Here is a 14,840-nt window from a genome sequence, read left to right on the forward strand (position 1 = left end):
TTTACAGCCGCATTAAAGCATCATCTTTTATCATGAACACATGATCAGAACACACATAACAAAATAATCAGGAGATCGCAACAATGCGCTCTCACATTCGAATAAAACTGAAACACTGCAACAAAGTTTCAATAAATGTAATTACAAGAGTCACTCATAGGCAGATTTGCCCATCAAGAGAGAACATAGGGAAAAATACAGTCTATGGGAAAAATGCTGTCATATTTTCAGCTGCATAAGGAAAAATTGCATTAAATTTAATATACAATTAACCAAACATTTGTATCGAAAATTAGAACACCATTAATCTGAGTCAAATTACAAAGACCGGCACATGCATAGGCTCAGAAACAGATACGGATAAAAAAGATGATCCATTTGAGGATTTCAAGTGCAGCGCAGGTAGCTCAGCCGACAGCAAGACAGAGAGGGAGAGGGATGAGGAAAGAGCACAATTAAATGTTTCCTCTCGCGCACCCCCTAGAGGCAAGCTGGGTAACAATAGTCCGTCAAGGAAGAAGAGAAAGGATGAGAAAATATATACATATATAACACTTTTGATGTTTTAGGACATTCCGCTAATAGAAATGCACAGAATTTCCTCCTATCTTAATACACATTACGTAGTTATGAAAATAGTTTCTTGTGTCATAACTTTTTCTTTTCCCAACTACCTTTACTACCCCGCACTCCACAGGACTCATCACAGGACATGGGTGGAGGACATTTCTTATACTGTACATCAGAGTTAGAATGTCAACTTGTAAATCACATAGCATGTTTCTGTTATTGAATGTTGCCATCTGCTTCATCATTATAATAATCACCATCATTATTCTTACCGATGTTGTTGTGCTGCTAACTGTCATTATGAATTTGAATTTAAACACAATACAGGAAAGCTATCAATTCATTTCTAGAGTATGAAATGATAGTTAAATTCAGAGACAGATGAGATGTATCAATACATAGAATTTAAAAAAATATATATTATATACTTGTGTTTGTACTGGGATAGTTCGGTTCCGTCGGTCGATCTAAGTGATACTGAACTCAGTTCAGCCCAAAGATCACACAGATCAATAGGATCTATATCAGCTGATCAGTCAACGCTGAACCCTCGCTTCCTCCTCATCCTTCCATTCGCCTGCATCCATCAGGCAGAATCAGGCACCAGTGTCACAGCGGTATTTATTTATTTAGAGCAACCTTTTTTCTGTAACAGAAACAAAACAAAACTTTGAATCAACGACATCATGACTTGACGGAGGTCTTATCATCCATGAGAACATTTTCTTCCACCAAACACACATCGTACCTGCAAGATGTCTTTTCCACAAAAACCAGGCGACTAATGAACCAACCACCAAAAGACCCAAAACAACCACTAAAACGATGATTGCAGTTGGTGCCTTTTTTAAATTTCCACATTCAGCGTCAGTTGAAGGTGTTCCTGGTTTCATCAGCTGAAGGTTTTGTGATTCACATCTGGAACGACAGGTGAACATTTTCACAGGACCATGTAGAGGCACCACAGATTCACTGTTAGTGTAAGAAACCAGGCACGTCCATGTCTGGTGTGACTCTTTACTTACTGTGTGTGTGGTCGACAAGACGTACGCTTCCCATCAGAAAATGTTCCATCACTGCAGTCAGAGCACTGAGAGTCTGTGAGGGCTGTTCCTGTACAAACACAAAATATACACAGTTACTAGTGTACACATCATATTAGCATTATATAGCAAAGTGGTATTTGACATCAGACCTGTCTGATTTCCAAAGGTAAACCAATATTTTTTGATCACTGAAGTTTTTGATCAGGAAATATTTCTTTGTTCAAATTCTCTCCTTTTTTATTTGAGGTGTGATGAAATGTAGAGCAGCATGCCACTAAACTTACAAACAGGATTCTATAAACTAAGGAACATTGACAGAATTCTGTTCTTCTATGTTACATTTCAAAGATACAGAAACTATTATATACATTCTTTTATCTTATCACACCTGGATCACTGCACTTTTCTTTAATGACTATATTCATAATTTGTTTTCCTGCTTTTTTGTTTTTGCTTTGTAACTTTGTTTTAAGAAGTGCATGCTCAAAAAAGATGTACCATTAATAATCCTCCATGGAGGAAATTTATAGTTGAGGCAGCAGCACAGGGAAACAAGTCAAATGTAGTAAGAATAAACATATGAAACAAATAAAAATTTGAAATACTATAGATAAAGCTGTTTTTCAAAATTGTCCAATTGTTGTTAATAATGTATTCGACTGCTACTCAGCTCACTCTCTTTTTTGAGAGAAAGTTATTATTACTATTATTATCACTGTTGCACAGGAAGATGTTATTTTGATTTGTTTTCTCCAACTCAAACAAATCCTCCTGATGGATGGAAGAAGATTTGTCTACTTGTGTCCACTGTCCACAGCCAAAATCTTTATGGCTGTTTTGATTAACTTTTCCTAAATGGACACAGACATCTGTGAATCTAACCCGTGATAAGACATGTCCACCACTCTCTGAGTGAAACAATGTAAGAGTTTTCTAGATAGAGGTGTCATTACATCTTTGCCTCTGTTGGACAGCCCTACACAGGACTAAAGGCACATTCAAAGTTTGCAGATCCGTCATTTCACTGGGGTCAGCTGTGCTCCCTGTAAATGACAATGGACTCATATGTGGACGTCTGTATGCAGCCCAAATTGTGTGCAACTTCAGAATTATTCAGTGTTATTAGTGAGTCCTCCTAAAACAGTTCTACAATATACTGTCACTTTGTATTGTTTGTGTGCTCGACGTTGTGCGCAGAGCTTTTTATAACAGTGTATACAACTTTGTGTTCATCCTACCTGTTCTATCAGATTGGATGACATTGACTTCTACAGTGCAGTAGTCAATGTTTTTCATAAATTTAACTGAATTTACTTTGTTACTGTTCACATGTGTGGTTTATATATATGTGGTATCTCACTATTTCTACGAATATTCAGACCCAAGTTCCCAAAGTAATTCCAATAGGTATAACCCATTGCACCAACACACATTGGGCTATTTTATGTTGAAGACAAATTACTGAGTCATTCTATAACTTTTGTTGCCATGGCGGAGATCAGATAATCAGAATCTCTATTTCAGTCCAATGTGGTGAAATTAAAACCATTAAATCATAAAAATGAACAAACAGTGACTTTCACCTGTCGTTTGACAATTCATAATACAGATGGCTAGGTGAAGCAAATTAGATGAACAATTTGCAAAACAATAACAAATTGCATATCACCCGAATGTTTCACAATTGACTGGATGGCTCAAATATCTGCTCTGTCTTCTTCATAGCTTTTTACAGTTTTGAAAATTGTTATCTTAAAGTCAGCATTACAACACGCACCTCTGTATTTGATGTACTGCCCTGGTTGACATTGTTTATGTTTCTGTGCTGCTGCACAGTGGTTCCCTATGGGTTTTATACAGTAGAATCCTTCCAGAGGTTCACAAACTGAATCCGTTGTTGCTGTGCATGAAGTGTGTATCTTCAGACCAGAATCTGTCGACACATAGAGGATCAGTAATATGCAGGAAACTATTCTAAACAGACTAACAAAGTGACACTGTAAAAAACATCATCAGAACAGCTCAGCACCATCTCAGCTCACACACTGTAAGACTTGCAGTAACATGCCTCCCTACTGATTTTAGGGGACCCATATTTTACACCTTTCTGGGATTTAATTTGAGGTATTGGTACCACTAAGATAACGATCGGAGGCTGGACTGGTACCGGCTGGGTGGGGCTGAGAGAAGAGTGCGATCACGATGACATCATAGGGAGAGGAAGTAGGAAACACAACGTTTCAATAACACATTTCTTAGAATGGACTGAGTGAAAAAGTCAGCTGAGTGACTGTTTTCATACTTTGAGGCTCCCTACTGACCCCCTTCAAGTAACTACGGATAGTAAAAGCCCAGAAAATGTATTTTACTCAATATGGACCCTTTAAACCTACAGTAAATGTCAGCACACAAATCTACCTGGACCACAGGTCGTGCAGGGGGAACACTTTTTAAGTCCAGTCGGAAGATTCATGAAGGTGTCATTCACACAGGGCAAACAGGAAGTGCTCCTGAACTCCGTGCAGTGTGTTTTAACACGATTTCCTGTTGAAAAGAAAACTATTTAATTTCATGAAATGTTTCGGTTGAACAAAGACAAATCATCTTGAGGGTAAAGCGCATGTTACAACCTAACATCGCTACATGCGCTGCATTTTTGTACTGCTTACAACAGAAGAAGCTAAAACATAAAAAAAAACATTCCAGGATATTCCATTCGTTCAGGATCTTACCAGAGGGACAAACAGGACAGCATTCTTTCCCTATCTGATACTCAGGTTCACGACAAATCAGCGTAGTCACACTGAAGACTTTGACCAAAAATATCTGTGAAGGATAGGCCAAAGGTTTTCATCTTAGTTAAACTTGGTTGACATGTTGACATTGTCAAAAACTGGTAGGAGAGGAGAAGAGAGGAGGTTTTAAAAATGTGTTAATTGTACATTACCTGACACAACCCTTTTTAACATCTTCCACCAAATGCAAAACCATAAAAGAAGGTCAATAAATACTTTTTTTTATCACAATTGGTGCGAGTGTAATTCGGCGCCGCTGTAAAGCATTACAGCCCAATCTCAATCCTTTAAACCCGCTGGAAACATTTCGGAGACGACTGAAACGACCGAATGTTATTTCTTTCCATTTTCTTGAATATATTTTTGACATTTGAGTTAGTATTAAGATCTTGTAAGTTCATTAAATGAAATATGGATGTATATGGGTTCATTTTATGTTGTATTTTATTAGAAACCATTCCAATGAACTTCCCAGACTCAACACTGGTTTGATTGTTTCTGGAGTGAGATTATTGTACGTATTGTTACAGTATCAAACCCAAATATTCATCCTAAAATGAAAAGTTGAGTAGTCTGCAAATGTTAAGGTGGAGTTACACCAGTGCTGCCCATAGTCAGGATTGTTTTCCGGGCAGCCCACTCATTAAGGTTTATGTATTTATTGTTTCTTTAATTTACAACTGCTAGGAAATGTAACCGAAAGTGCAGCCTGTCAGAATTCTGCTGGCGCTTATCAATTATGCAGATGTTAAAATGAATAAAACAAAAAGTAAAACAAATATGTCTGTGTTTGCTGTCACCGACAAAGATGTCATAAGTGTTTGTTGTGATAAGAGCTGACAGCGTTGTGGATGTGCTGTAAACAAAATCATGTGATCTCAGCAGAGGGATTAATACTTCACATCCTGCCTTTGCCTGCCGCACCACCCCTCACTTGAATCCCACAGAGGATTTGTGATTGTTGTCGTTGTGCATGTGTGAAAGAGTGCTGCATGAAATTCAGGCCCCCAATTCTCCGGAGATCCTCCGCAGGACATGTCTACAAAACGGCTAATAAGTGATAGGGGGAGAGAAAAAAGGATCAGAACTGTAGGTGGTGAGGAGCAGTGTGACGCAGCTTTACCAACAAAGGTGCAGCCTCCAAATGTTTACTTCTCAGATTCATGTTGAATGGCAGGTTGGCAGTTTTCTTGACCTGAAGTCACCCTCACTGAGATCCGGCTGGAGATGATTTTTAAATCCAAAAAAGAGGGAGACATCTGGAAACAAAGAGGACTCAGCTTTAGAAACCGCACAGAACAGCAGGGGATCTATCAACATTACTGCTGCTAATCTAATAAAGCCTGTCTTTCTTTAATTTTCGGTCAGTGGTAACATTAATATCAAAGTGCAACAAAATAACGTTCCACATGTCATCCAAGAGGATTCTTCAGTTCTAACTGTTTGCTGGTCCACCCATAAGACCAAACACCCAGACAGAAGCACAGCAACGTGGTACATGCAGTTGAATGTAGTGAGGAATGCTCAGACCTTTACATTGGGGAAACTAAACAACCTCTTCATTAACGCATGGCACAGCACAGGAGAGCTGGTGACTCAGGTCAGGACTCAGCAGTCTGCCTTCATCTAAAAGGACAATGGACGTTCATTTGAACAAAAAAGTAAGTCCACATTTTAGCCAGGAAAGAATTTTGAAAAAGGAGTGAAGAAAGTCATCTTTGTCAAACTAGGAAAACATATCTGAACAGAGGAGGAAGGTTAAGACACAACCTTTCAGCCACATACAACAGAGTCCTGACTTCCATCTCCAGAAATGTTCACTCCAGTTCCCACATGACCCACAGGGGGCAGAAATGTCAACAACTCCCAGGGAAACCAACAGCAAGGTGGGTCCAGCCTCTCAGGAAACCTCAAGGAAACTTAACCAAGTCCAGTTGACCTGTTTTCTAGCGCTTTGATATATCATGATCTGGATGACTGAGTGTCTTCACAGGCAAATAACATTAATCATTACACCTAGCACTGGAGTCAGCTCAGCTTTTACAGCCCATTGCTCTGCTCACTGTTCTAAGTTAATGCTTATTTCTGTTCCCTTTCAAAGTTCCCAGACGTTTCCACTAGAGATGCACCGATATGGAAATTCTTGGCCGATACCGATGTTTAAAACAATAATCCAGCCGATAGCCGATACCGATACCGATATTTGTTTATTTTGTTTTTGTTGTTATTCATTCACCCTTTTGTGCCAGGGTGAATGCATATGCATACTGCATACTGCATATTCTCACCAAAATCATGTCACAGATCCACGAAGTTCTGCTGGCTATGCTTCAGTACTAACTGTGGGACTCTCTGGACCTGTGACGTGATTTTGGTGAGAATATGCAGATTAGACCGAAGTTATTGAATAATTTTCAGAATAAATATTTCCCAAAATTATACAAAATCCCCTTTTCCCTAAACTTAGTACTGTAGCATAGCTAACAGGACTCCCTGGACCTTTGACGTGATTTTGGTAAGAATATACAGTATTACATTGAAGTTATGGATTATTTTCCATAATCAATATGTTTAAGGGACACAGAAGGGTCATAGAAGGGAACTCACTCTCTGTTGCATTGTTTCAGTTCCAGAAAACATAATGTGCCCATTTATCTGCGACAGTTTAACAATCTACTGGTTCACTCCTGGTCTCTATTATGCAACATTCAGAGGTTATAGCGAAAAGGAAAAGGAGGATTTGTTGCATCAACTAAATTGTGTCTGTAGAGTCTAAAAGCTAAAAGCAGTAAATGAGCTTCTAGTGTCCATTCAAAATCAAATATACAAAATACAAATGAGCGTCGTTAGTTATGATAAGACATTCTGCAGTTTTCATTTCACAGCGAAGGGCGGGTGTTAAATCACAGATTCGAACTTTCAGGAGCAATAAATCATGAGCGAAACGTTCTTAAATCACATAACACGCCTCTTTCACACCGTCGTAAGGTCAATACGAGCCGTCCTCCGAACTGGGCAGAAGATGTGGTACAGCCATGGGTAAAGCAGGCTGTAAAAAGAGTCGGCAGGGACCGGCAAAGTGCGACACGGGACATATTGCGCATGTGTTCAATAACCTCACTGTAATACTGTATATATATCACAAAAGTCATGTCATAGGTCCTGGAAGTCCTTTGCAAATCACATAACGCGCCTCTTTCCCAGTGCAGTAAGGTAGAAAACAGTCTACACGCTTACTTTAATCAATACGAGCCGTCCTCCGAGCTGGGCAGAAGATGTCGTACAGCCATGGGAAACCGGCTGTAAGAGGGAGTTCAGTAAAGTTGGCAAGATATTGACAGACCCGGATCAAGCGAAACGTTGATAAAGCACAAACGCAGCATAATTCCCACCGTAGTAAGGTAGAGAACGGGCTACTGGCCAGTTTTCATCAATATGACTTCCGTGATGAGCACTGAACATTGGTGTTTAGTTTAAAGGCCTCAGTATGCTTCTCCGAGTCCGTTTCGGAATGACGGACGGACGGATCGGACGGACCCTTTTTGATTTATAGTTCTACGAGCCTTTTTGTTGTGAAAACAATTCACCGCCAGAACAGTAGATGGCGAGACGGAAGTCGAGCTTAGACAAGCCTACCTCATGAGGTATATAGAAGAAGTCCACGCTGGTTTATTTACGTCCTCCCGGCTCCTCACACACAGTGAACGATGGCAACTAACAGAAAAAGGATGTTAATGATGGTTTTTGCTGAATAAAGTGACACCCAGCGGGTCATAATGCTTATGTTATCGTGTCTTAACGCAGCGGTTCCCCGGTCTTGTTTCCAAACTGCGTTGCTAATTCAACAGCTGCAACAGCTTGAAGCTACACGGAGGCAGCTAGCTCCCCCCAAGCTTCCACACACAGTCAGCACGGAACAGGAAGTTTCCATTCCGAAATGCTGGCGTTAGCGGACCAATCACAGCCAAGTGCTATCCGTGGGCTGTCCGTCATTTCGACGTGTAGCAGAAAAATGAGAGCGGCACGAAAAGCTCTCCGAGGAGCCTCGGAGAGGCACGGAGAGGGCGTTCCACGTTGGAGAGGGCGGTCCTATCTGTCCGTGTCCGTCAAAACGCAGAAGCATACATTGGCCTTAAGGCCTCAGTATGCTTCTCCGAGTCCGTTTCGGAATGACGGACGGACGGATCGGACGGACCCTTTTTGATTTATAGTTCTACGAGCCTTTTTATTGTGAAAACAATTCACCGCCAGAACAGTAGATGGCGAAACGGAAGTCGAGCTTAGACAAGCCTACCTCATGAGGTATATAGAAGAAGTCCACGCTGGTTTATTTACGTCCTCCCGGCTCCTCAAACACAGTGAACGATGGTAACAGAAAAATGATGTTGATGACGCGACAGTTTTTGCTGAATAAAGTGACACCCAGCGGGTCAAAATGCTTTTGTTATCGTGTCTTAGCGCAGCGGTTCCCCGGTATTGTTTCCAAACTGCGTTGCTAATTCAACAGCTGCAACAGCTTGAAGCTACACGGAGGCAGCTAGCTCCCCCCAGCTTCCACACACAGTCAGCACGGACACCCGATACTAACTACTACCAAGTGTTTGCTTCTAACCTGACGGTGTTTGAGAAACAGTGTCATGAGCCGTGGGATTAAAGTCAGCGGGTTTTTGCGCTGTTCCCACCGCAGTTAGCATGGTGGCTAGCCCGCTAGCCCCGTTATCAAAGTTCGTTATAACCGTATGTGACCGTACACACATGCTGTAAGTGCTCTAACCAGCCACCGTCAGCCGGACACACTTGTCACATTAATCATAGAGTCGTAGTTGTGATTTTGGTTTATTGTGATGTAGGGAATGGAACAGGAAGTTTCCATTCCGAAATGCTGGCGTTAGCGGACCAATCACAGCCAAGTGCTATCCGTGGGCTGTCCGTCATTTCGACGTATAGTTAGAAAAATGAGCGCGGCACGAAAAGCTCTCCGAGGAGCCTCGGAGAGGCACGGAGAGGGCGTTCCACGTTGGAGAGGGCGGTCCTATCTGTCCGTGTCCGTCAAAACGCAGAAGCATACATTGGCCTTTAAGCCTGCTGTGAGGCGAGTGCGCAGGGACCGTCTACAAAGTGCAACACCGAAAAGAGATACAACTAAAATATTCAATAACCTCACTGTAATACTGTATATTCTCACCAAAATCATTTCACAGGTCCAGCGAGTACTGTTGGCTATGCTACAGTACTAACTTGCTCACTCACTTGCTCAATCACTTTTTCTCAAACTTAGTACTGTAGCATAGCCAACAGGAGTCCCTGGACCTGTGACGTGATTTTGGTGAGAATATCAGTGTTGTGCATGAACGAACGCAAAAGAACGCGTTCATTGAACACGTTCACTTTTGTGAGAACGGTGAACTGAACGCAACTCAATGACAAATAATGAATTGAACGGTGAACACGTTCATATTTCAGCGTCCTCGATTATAGACGACAGGAAACTTCTCTCTTTATGTGTAACTTTATTAAAGTCCAGCGAACACGACACACTTCTTGTTCGTAACTCCGACACTCCTGTCATCCACTACTGTGTTCTTCACTTCCCTTCCTCATTCACCCTTGACATGCCAACTCATCAGCCAATGAGAGCCTGTCATGCCAGGTAACTCTCCAGCCATTGGTCTAGAACTGTCACTTGCCCCACCCGACTGGTTCACTGACCCTCTGGAAATCCCAATACTTATTGACATGGTGTAGTTAGCTGAACATAAGTCATAACAAACACATAGCAGTCAAACAGAACATAAACCTAACTACCAGTCCGTTACAATATTATCTGAGGTCTGGCTAAAACTTTACGGAATGTTTTCCTTCTCCTGAGGAGAGACGCTGTCTAAATCGAATGCTTGCACCATGTCGTTGCTCAGTGCCCGTGAAATGTCCGCGATGTAGCCTAACCTCAACCAAGTAACTCGACTTCGCACTACGTTACCCATGATTCATCGCGCACACACATGCACACCAAACAAGCAACGTATTCCAAGTGTTTTCTTCTCTGGCCAGTGTCTCGGCTCCGAGCCGTAGTCTGGAGATCGGCTCACGGGTTATCTTGGCTCGCTGTCTGGCCGGTAACCAGCCGTCCGGACCGGAGGAGATGTTTCTTTACTTGGAATGCGGCCACTTTATTTCTCGGATATACAGCACTCGCATCACCTCTAGGTGGTCCGTCACTTATCGTTATAAACACACTTTTAGCGTCTTTTCCCACAATACCTAGGTGCACTACGTCACACACTACAAACTTTCCTTAAAGGGGCAGGCCATACCTGCAACACAACAGCTCTGGCCTCTTACAAAAATGGCAAGTGAAAGGAGAGATGCAACCTCAGCCACTACATCCGATGCACCTTATCATCTAAATACAACACAGCACTCCCTTCGAGCGCTGCAGTATAGAGGCTATTCAGCATTGGTGGCCAGATCTTTAGGCCTAGGAGAAACAGGTTGGGAGATGCCAACTTTGAAAAGCAATTGCTTTTAAATGCTAACAAAAAGCAGTAGTCTAGACTGTTGACTAAGCAAGCTTGTGTGATTCTTTGATAAGAACATTGTTTACATGTTTGTTTTCTCAAAGTTTTGTCTTTAAGTCCCATAACAGAGGGGGACCTGAGTTCTACAGGGGTGCAGTTTACAGTATAAAGAGTTAAAAAGGAGTTTAGATGTCCAAATGTATGTCATCAGTACTTGTTAAGTTGTCCAAGTAATATTTCAGGACTTTGTCTGAAAAGTTAAAAACCTACCTCTCTTAAGCTGTTTGATCAAAATAGCCATCTTGATTTTCATGTTTCATTTCATTTTCATTTCATGTTTTTTTTTACAATATTACATAGCCTATATTATTTAACTCTAGCCATTTTGTAAAGATGCAGCGGACAAATAAAAGAAACCCCCCAAAAAACTTTTTGTCCTCTGTCCACACATTTATTTTATAAATTAAAATGATAGAATTTAAGGTCTAATTGGTTTCATAGCAAGGCATAGCACTATGATTTGTTGTGCCTTTTGTTTGCAGGATATGAATAAATAAACAGGCAAAAATTTGCAATAATTAAAAAAAACATTAATTTTAGGAATATGATACATATGAAGTACAGTTTGTACAGTGGGTAGTGATGGATAATGTTCCTATAAAAAACAACTTAAGTCTTTCATTCTCACTTGCCACCTTAAACTATGAAATGAACTGAACTATGAACTAGTTCAGAATTTAAATGGTGAACTATGAACGTGAACTATTCATATTTACTTGTATGAACGGAACTTTGAACTAGTTCAGAAGAGGTGTGAACTTGCACAACACTGGAGAATATACAGTATTAGACCGAAGTTATTGAATATTTTCCATGATAAATATTTCCCCAAATTATGCTCAATCACTTTTCCCCAAACTTAGTACTGTAGCATAGCCAGCATGACTCCCTGGACCTAAGATGTGATTTTGGTGAAAATGTACAGTATTACAGTGAAGCTATTGAATAATCTTCATAAATATTTCCAAAAATAATGATAAATGACATTTTTTTAAACTTTGTACTGTAGCATAGTCAGCAGGACTCGCTGGACCTGTGACATAGTTTTTGGTGAGAATATACAGTATTACAGTGAGGTTATTGTTATGTCTCTTTTCGGTGTTGCACTTTGTAGATGGTCCCAGCGCACTACATATATTTTTTTCTTCCCGCTTGTGAGTTCACAACAGTTTTCATTCTTAAATATTTGTGTACTTCTTATTAACCTTCTTTTATGCTCTAATTTGGTTCTGTTTAAATGTACACAACGCAAGTACACTTCATGGTCAAAACTAGCTGCTTAAATAACAATGGATGATTTTTCTAGTCCTATTCTACCAAAGGGTAGAGGTGCATGGATCAGTGCTATCATTAATAGTAGGGAAGTAGGATGCTCAAAAGCAATGCTGGATGGTTATGCAGATACTGGCTAAGGTCAGAGCCTGAGTTATACTCCCACTAGTGTGCCTATGGGGGGGTCCACATACCTCCACTCCTGGCAGTGATGTTGATGCCATTCACAATCTCACAGACATGATAGGACAGTCAGGGGCTCAGATTGGTGAAACTATTGTAGCAAAGCTGATGTCGGCTGGTGTTGTAAACTTAAATAGTGGTAATCATACTGCTTCTATGACTGAGAACACACCCAGTGACACTACCAGACATGATGTTCCATGTGTGACTGTACGTGTTAAGCCTGACAGAGAACTAAAGACTTTCAGAGGTGACAGCACTGACAAAAACTCAGTCCAGGACTGGATCGACATGACTTACCTCAGAAAGCAAGATGTTCATATACATGAACAGGCAAAGGAAATTATAAGCCATTTAAGGGGCAAGGCCAGGGATGTTGTGAAAACTCGCCTTACGCAGTAACCCACCTCTTGATGTACAACAGAAACCAGAATTGGTGTATGACATTCTTCTCCAATATTTCAGTGATGCTTCCTCATGTCTTCCTCTGGCAGATTTTCACTCTGCCAAAGCATAAAGAGAATCCAGTCGATTACTGGATAAGACTGAATGAGGCAGCAGATCAAGCCAATGCCCTCATTGGCTTGATCTGCTGCCTTATTCAGGCAAGGGAAACAGACGGAGGACATGGCTGATGAAGTAGCCCTGATGTTCGTCAAACATTGTCCAGACCCAGAGCTCACCTGTATCCTAAAGTGTACACCAGTCCTAGAGTGGAACTCACGTGATGTGCAGCTGAGGATTGATGACTATCAGAGGGAGTTGAGAGCTAGTAGCAGAACTGCCAGTGCTAGTCAGCTAAAAAGCCACACTGCTTGTGTAGCTCCTGAGCAATCCAGCATACCAACAGTTTCTGAGCAGCATCACACTCTTTGCCCCACTTGCTAGGATTTCCAATTTTAGTTTCTCTCTTTGTCTGACTGAACCTTAAACGAATAAAGATAGGAGGGGGGACATGAACAGTTTAGCCAGATATTATGTCTTCGCACAAATTATTAATAATAACCTTTTCCTTCCCTAGTGTTTAATCTTGAAATTAAAATTTGTGTGCGTCACATTGTTGTTTCGTTGTTTTGGTTTAGTTGTTTCGAATGTCTATACAAACAGAAAGTACAGCCGATATAGCAGGAACATAATATTCTTTACTACAATTGTCAACACCATGGTGTCAGCTGTGTCAATGCCTTTCAAGAAGTGAACATTTTGCCTAGCAACTATCAAAGGAGCGTAACTGGGAGGGGCTCCTGGTCACTTCCTCATTCCAATGCCAAGAGGATGGACGACGCCTGCGAGTCTTATAAAATAATACAGACGCCGGCTGTTTGATGCGTTCTGATGCGACTCGAGACTGTCCGGTGATGTTAGAGTGCCGGGCAGTGTGTTGGATGCCCATTGTTTTGCTGATTCATACCCTTTCATTGCTTTCTAAATAAATACTTGATTGAACCAAACCGAGTTTGGCTCTTCTGATATTTAGGATAAACGAACACGCAACGACACTCTTCAGCATCTGCAAAAATGCATGCTCAGAATTGTGCCCCTGTGCCAGCTGTGGCACAAAATTTCCAACAGTCAGAAGAGAGGCTCCTCACTCGAGTAGCGCGGATGTTTCAGGAGATGATGGAGAGAATGCAGCAGCGTAGTATTAAACGCCCGACTCGAGACGGGAGGTTTCAAAATAACTTCCACGACAGACGTTCCAGAAAGACATTTTGCAGAGTGTGTAAAGACTCTAGCCACACCACCACCTTGCACTGCATGGCCGAGAGTCAGTGTTTTGGCTGTTACGCCCCTGGCCACACCAGGCCAAATTGTCCTGCCAATGCTCCTCCCCTTGCCAGGCTGAGGGAACCTTACTGACCTGTTTTTGGAGGGAGGCAGTACAGGTTTCATCAGAAACTTCCAAACTGAAGATATGTCTGACGCTGAGACTGTTTACACATCTGTGAAATACTCATGTAGCCTAATAACTCCACATTTGTTTACCAAGATACTTACAGAATTGGCAATAGTGACAGTCTTTTCTACACACCTGCAGTGGTGAATGGACTAGTGATAGGTGGTATGTTGGACAGTGGTTATATGGCCTGCAGTATTAATGAAAAGGCTGAGATGAAACTGAGAGATGCTGGGTCAATTACAGATCAGACGTGTGTTGATGTGAATGTAGTTCTTGTTGGCTGCGGCGGGCTTCATGATAAACTCAAATGTGCTTTTGATGTGGAGATGGAAGTGTATGGCTGTAGGATGTTGGTTCCCACACTAGTTGTCCCAGGACAGCATGATGAGTTGATCATAGGGACTCATGTCATAAAACTAGGGCTGTGAAATGATTACAATTTTTAATCAAATTAATCACAGGTTTCTATGGATTAATCATGATTAATCACATTACC

The 14,840-nt window shown here is 41.3% G+C and overlaps 1 protein-coding gene across 4 annotated transcripts; it reads right to left on the reverse strand.

Moving 5' to 3' along the window:
* On the reverse strand, positions 1–8,314 carry LOC128443115 (tumor necrosis factor receptor superfamily member 14). Of its 4 annotated transcripts, none has more exons than XM_053425862.1 (9): positions 7,804–7,839; positions 7,649–7,711; positions 5,535–5,670; positions 4,349–4,442; positions 4,035–4,160; positions 3,394–3,549; positions 1,596–1,683; positions 1,319–1,488; positions 1–1,216 (listed from the first exon to the last, which is right to left on the reverse strand). In XM_053425862.1, the coding sequence occupies exons 3-9, from the start codon at positions 5,574–5,576 to the stop codon at positions 1,200–1,202; spliced, it is 693 nt and encodes a 230-aa protein (XP_053281837.1). In that variant the 5' UTR covers positions 5,577–5,670; positions 7,649–7,711; positions 7,804–7,839; the 3' UTR covers positions 1–1,199. The 4 variants fall into 4 exon arrangements, with proteins under 4 accessions (XP_053281837.1, XP_053281840.1, XP_053281839.1 ...); XM_053425865.1 differs by lacking the exon at positions 7,804–7,839 and adding an exon at positions 5,948–6,037; XM_053425864.1 differs by lacking the exon at positions 7,804–7,839 and adding an exon at positions 5,942–6,037.
* Positions 8,315–14,840: the final 6,526 nt, after the last annotated feature.

Source organism: Pleuronectes platessa, chromosome 6 (genome assembly GCF_947347685.1).
Source record: "Pleuronectes platessa chromosome 6, fPlePla1.1, whole genome shotgun sequence".
In the NCBI taxonomy this organism is placed as follows: domain Eukaryota; kingdom Metazoa; phylum Chordata; class Actinopteri; order Pleuronectiformes; family Pleuronectidae; genus Pleuronectes; species Pleuronectes platessa.

Bases quoted from the DNA above. Each gene is read 5' to 3' on its own strand.
- LOC128443115 (XM_053425866.1), bottom strand. From the start codon at position 5,576: ATGAATCTGAGAAGTAAACATTTGGAGGCTGCACCTTTGTTG. The intron at 3,550-4,034 runs GTAGATTTGTGT...ATGTGTCGACAG, and splicing joins CTGCACGACCTGTGGTCCAG to ATTCTGGTCTGAAGATACAC. The intron at 1,489-1,595 runs GTAAGTAAAGAG...CTGTCGTTCCAG, and splicing joins TCTTGTCGACCACACACACA to ATGTGAATCACAAAACCTTC.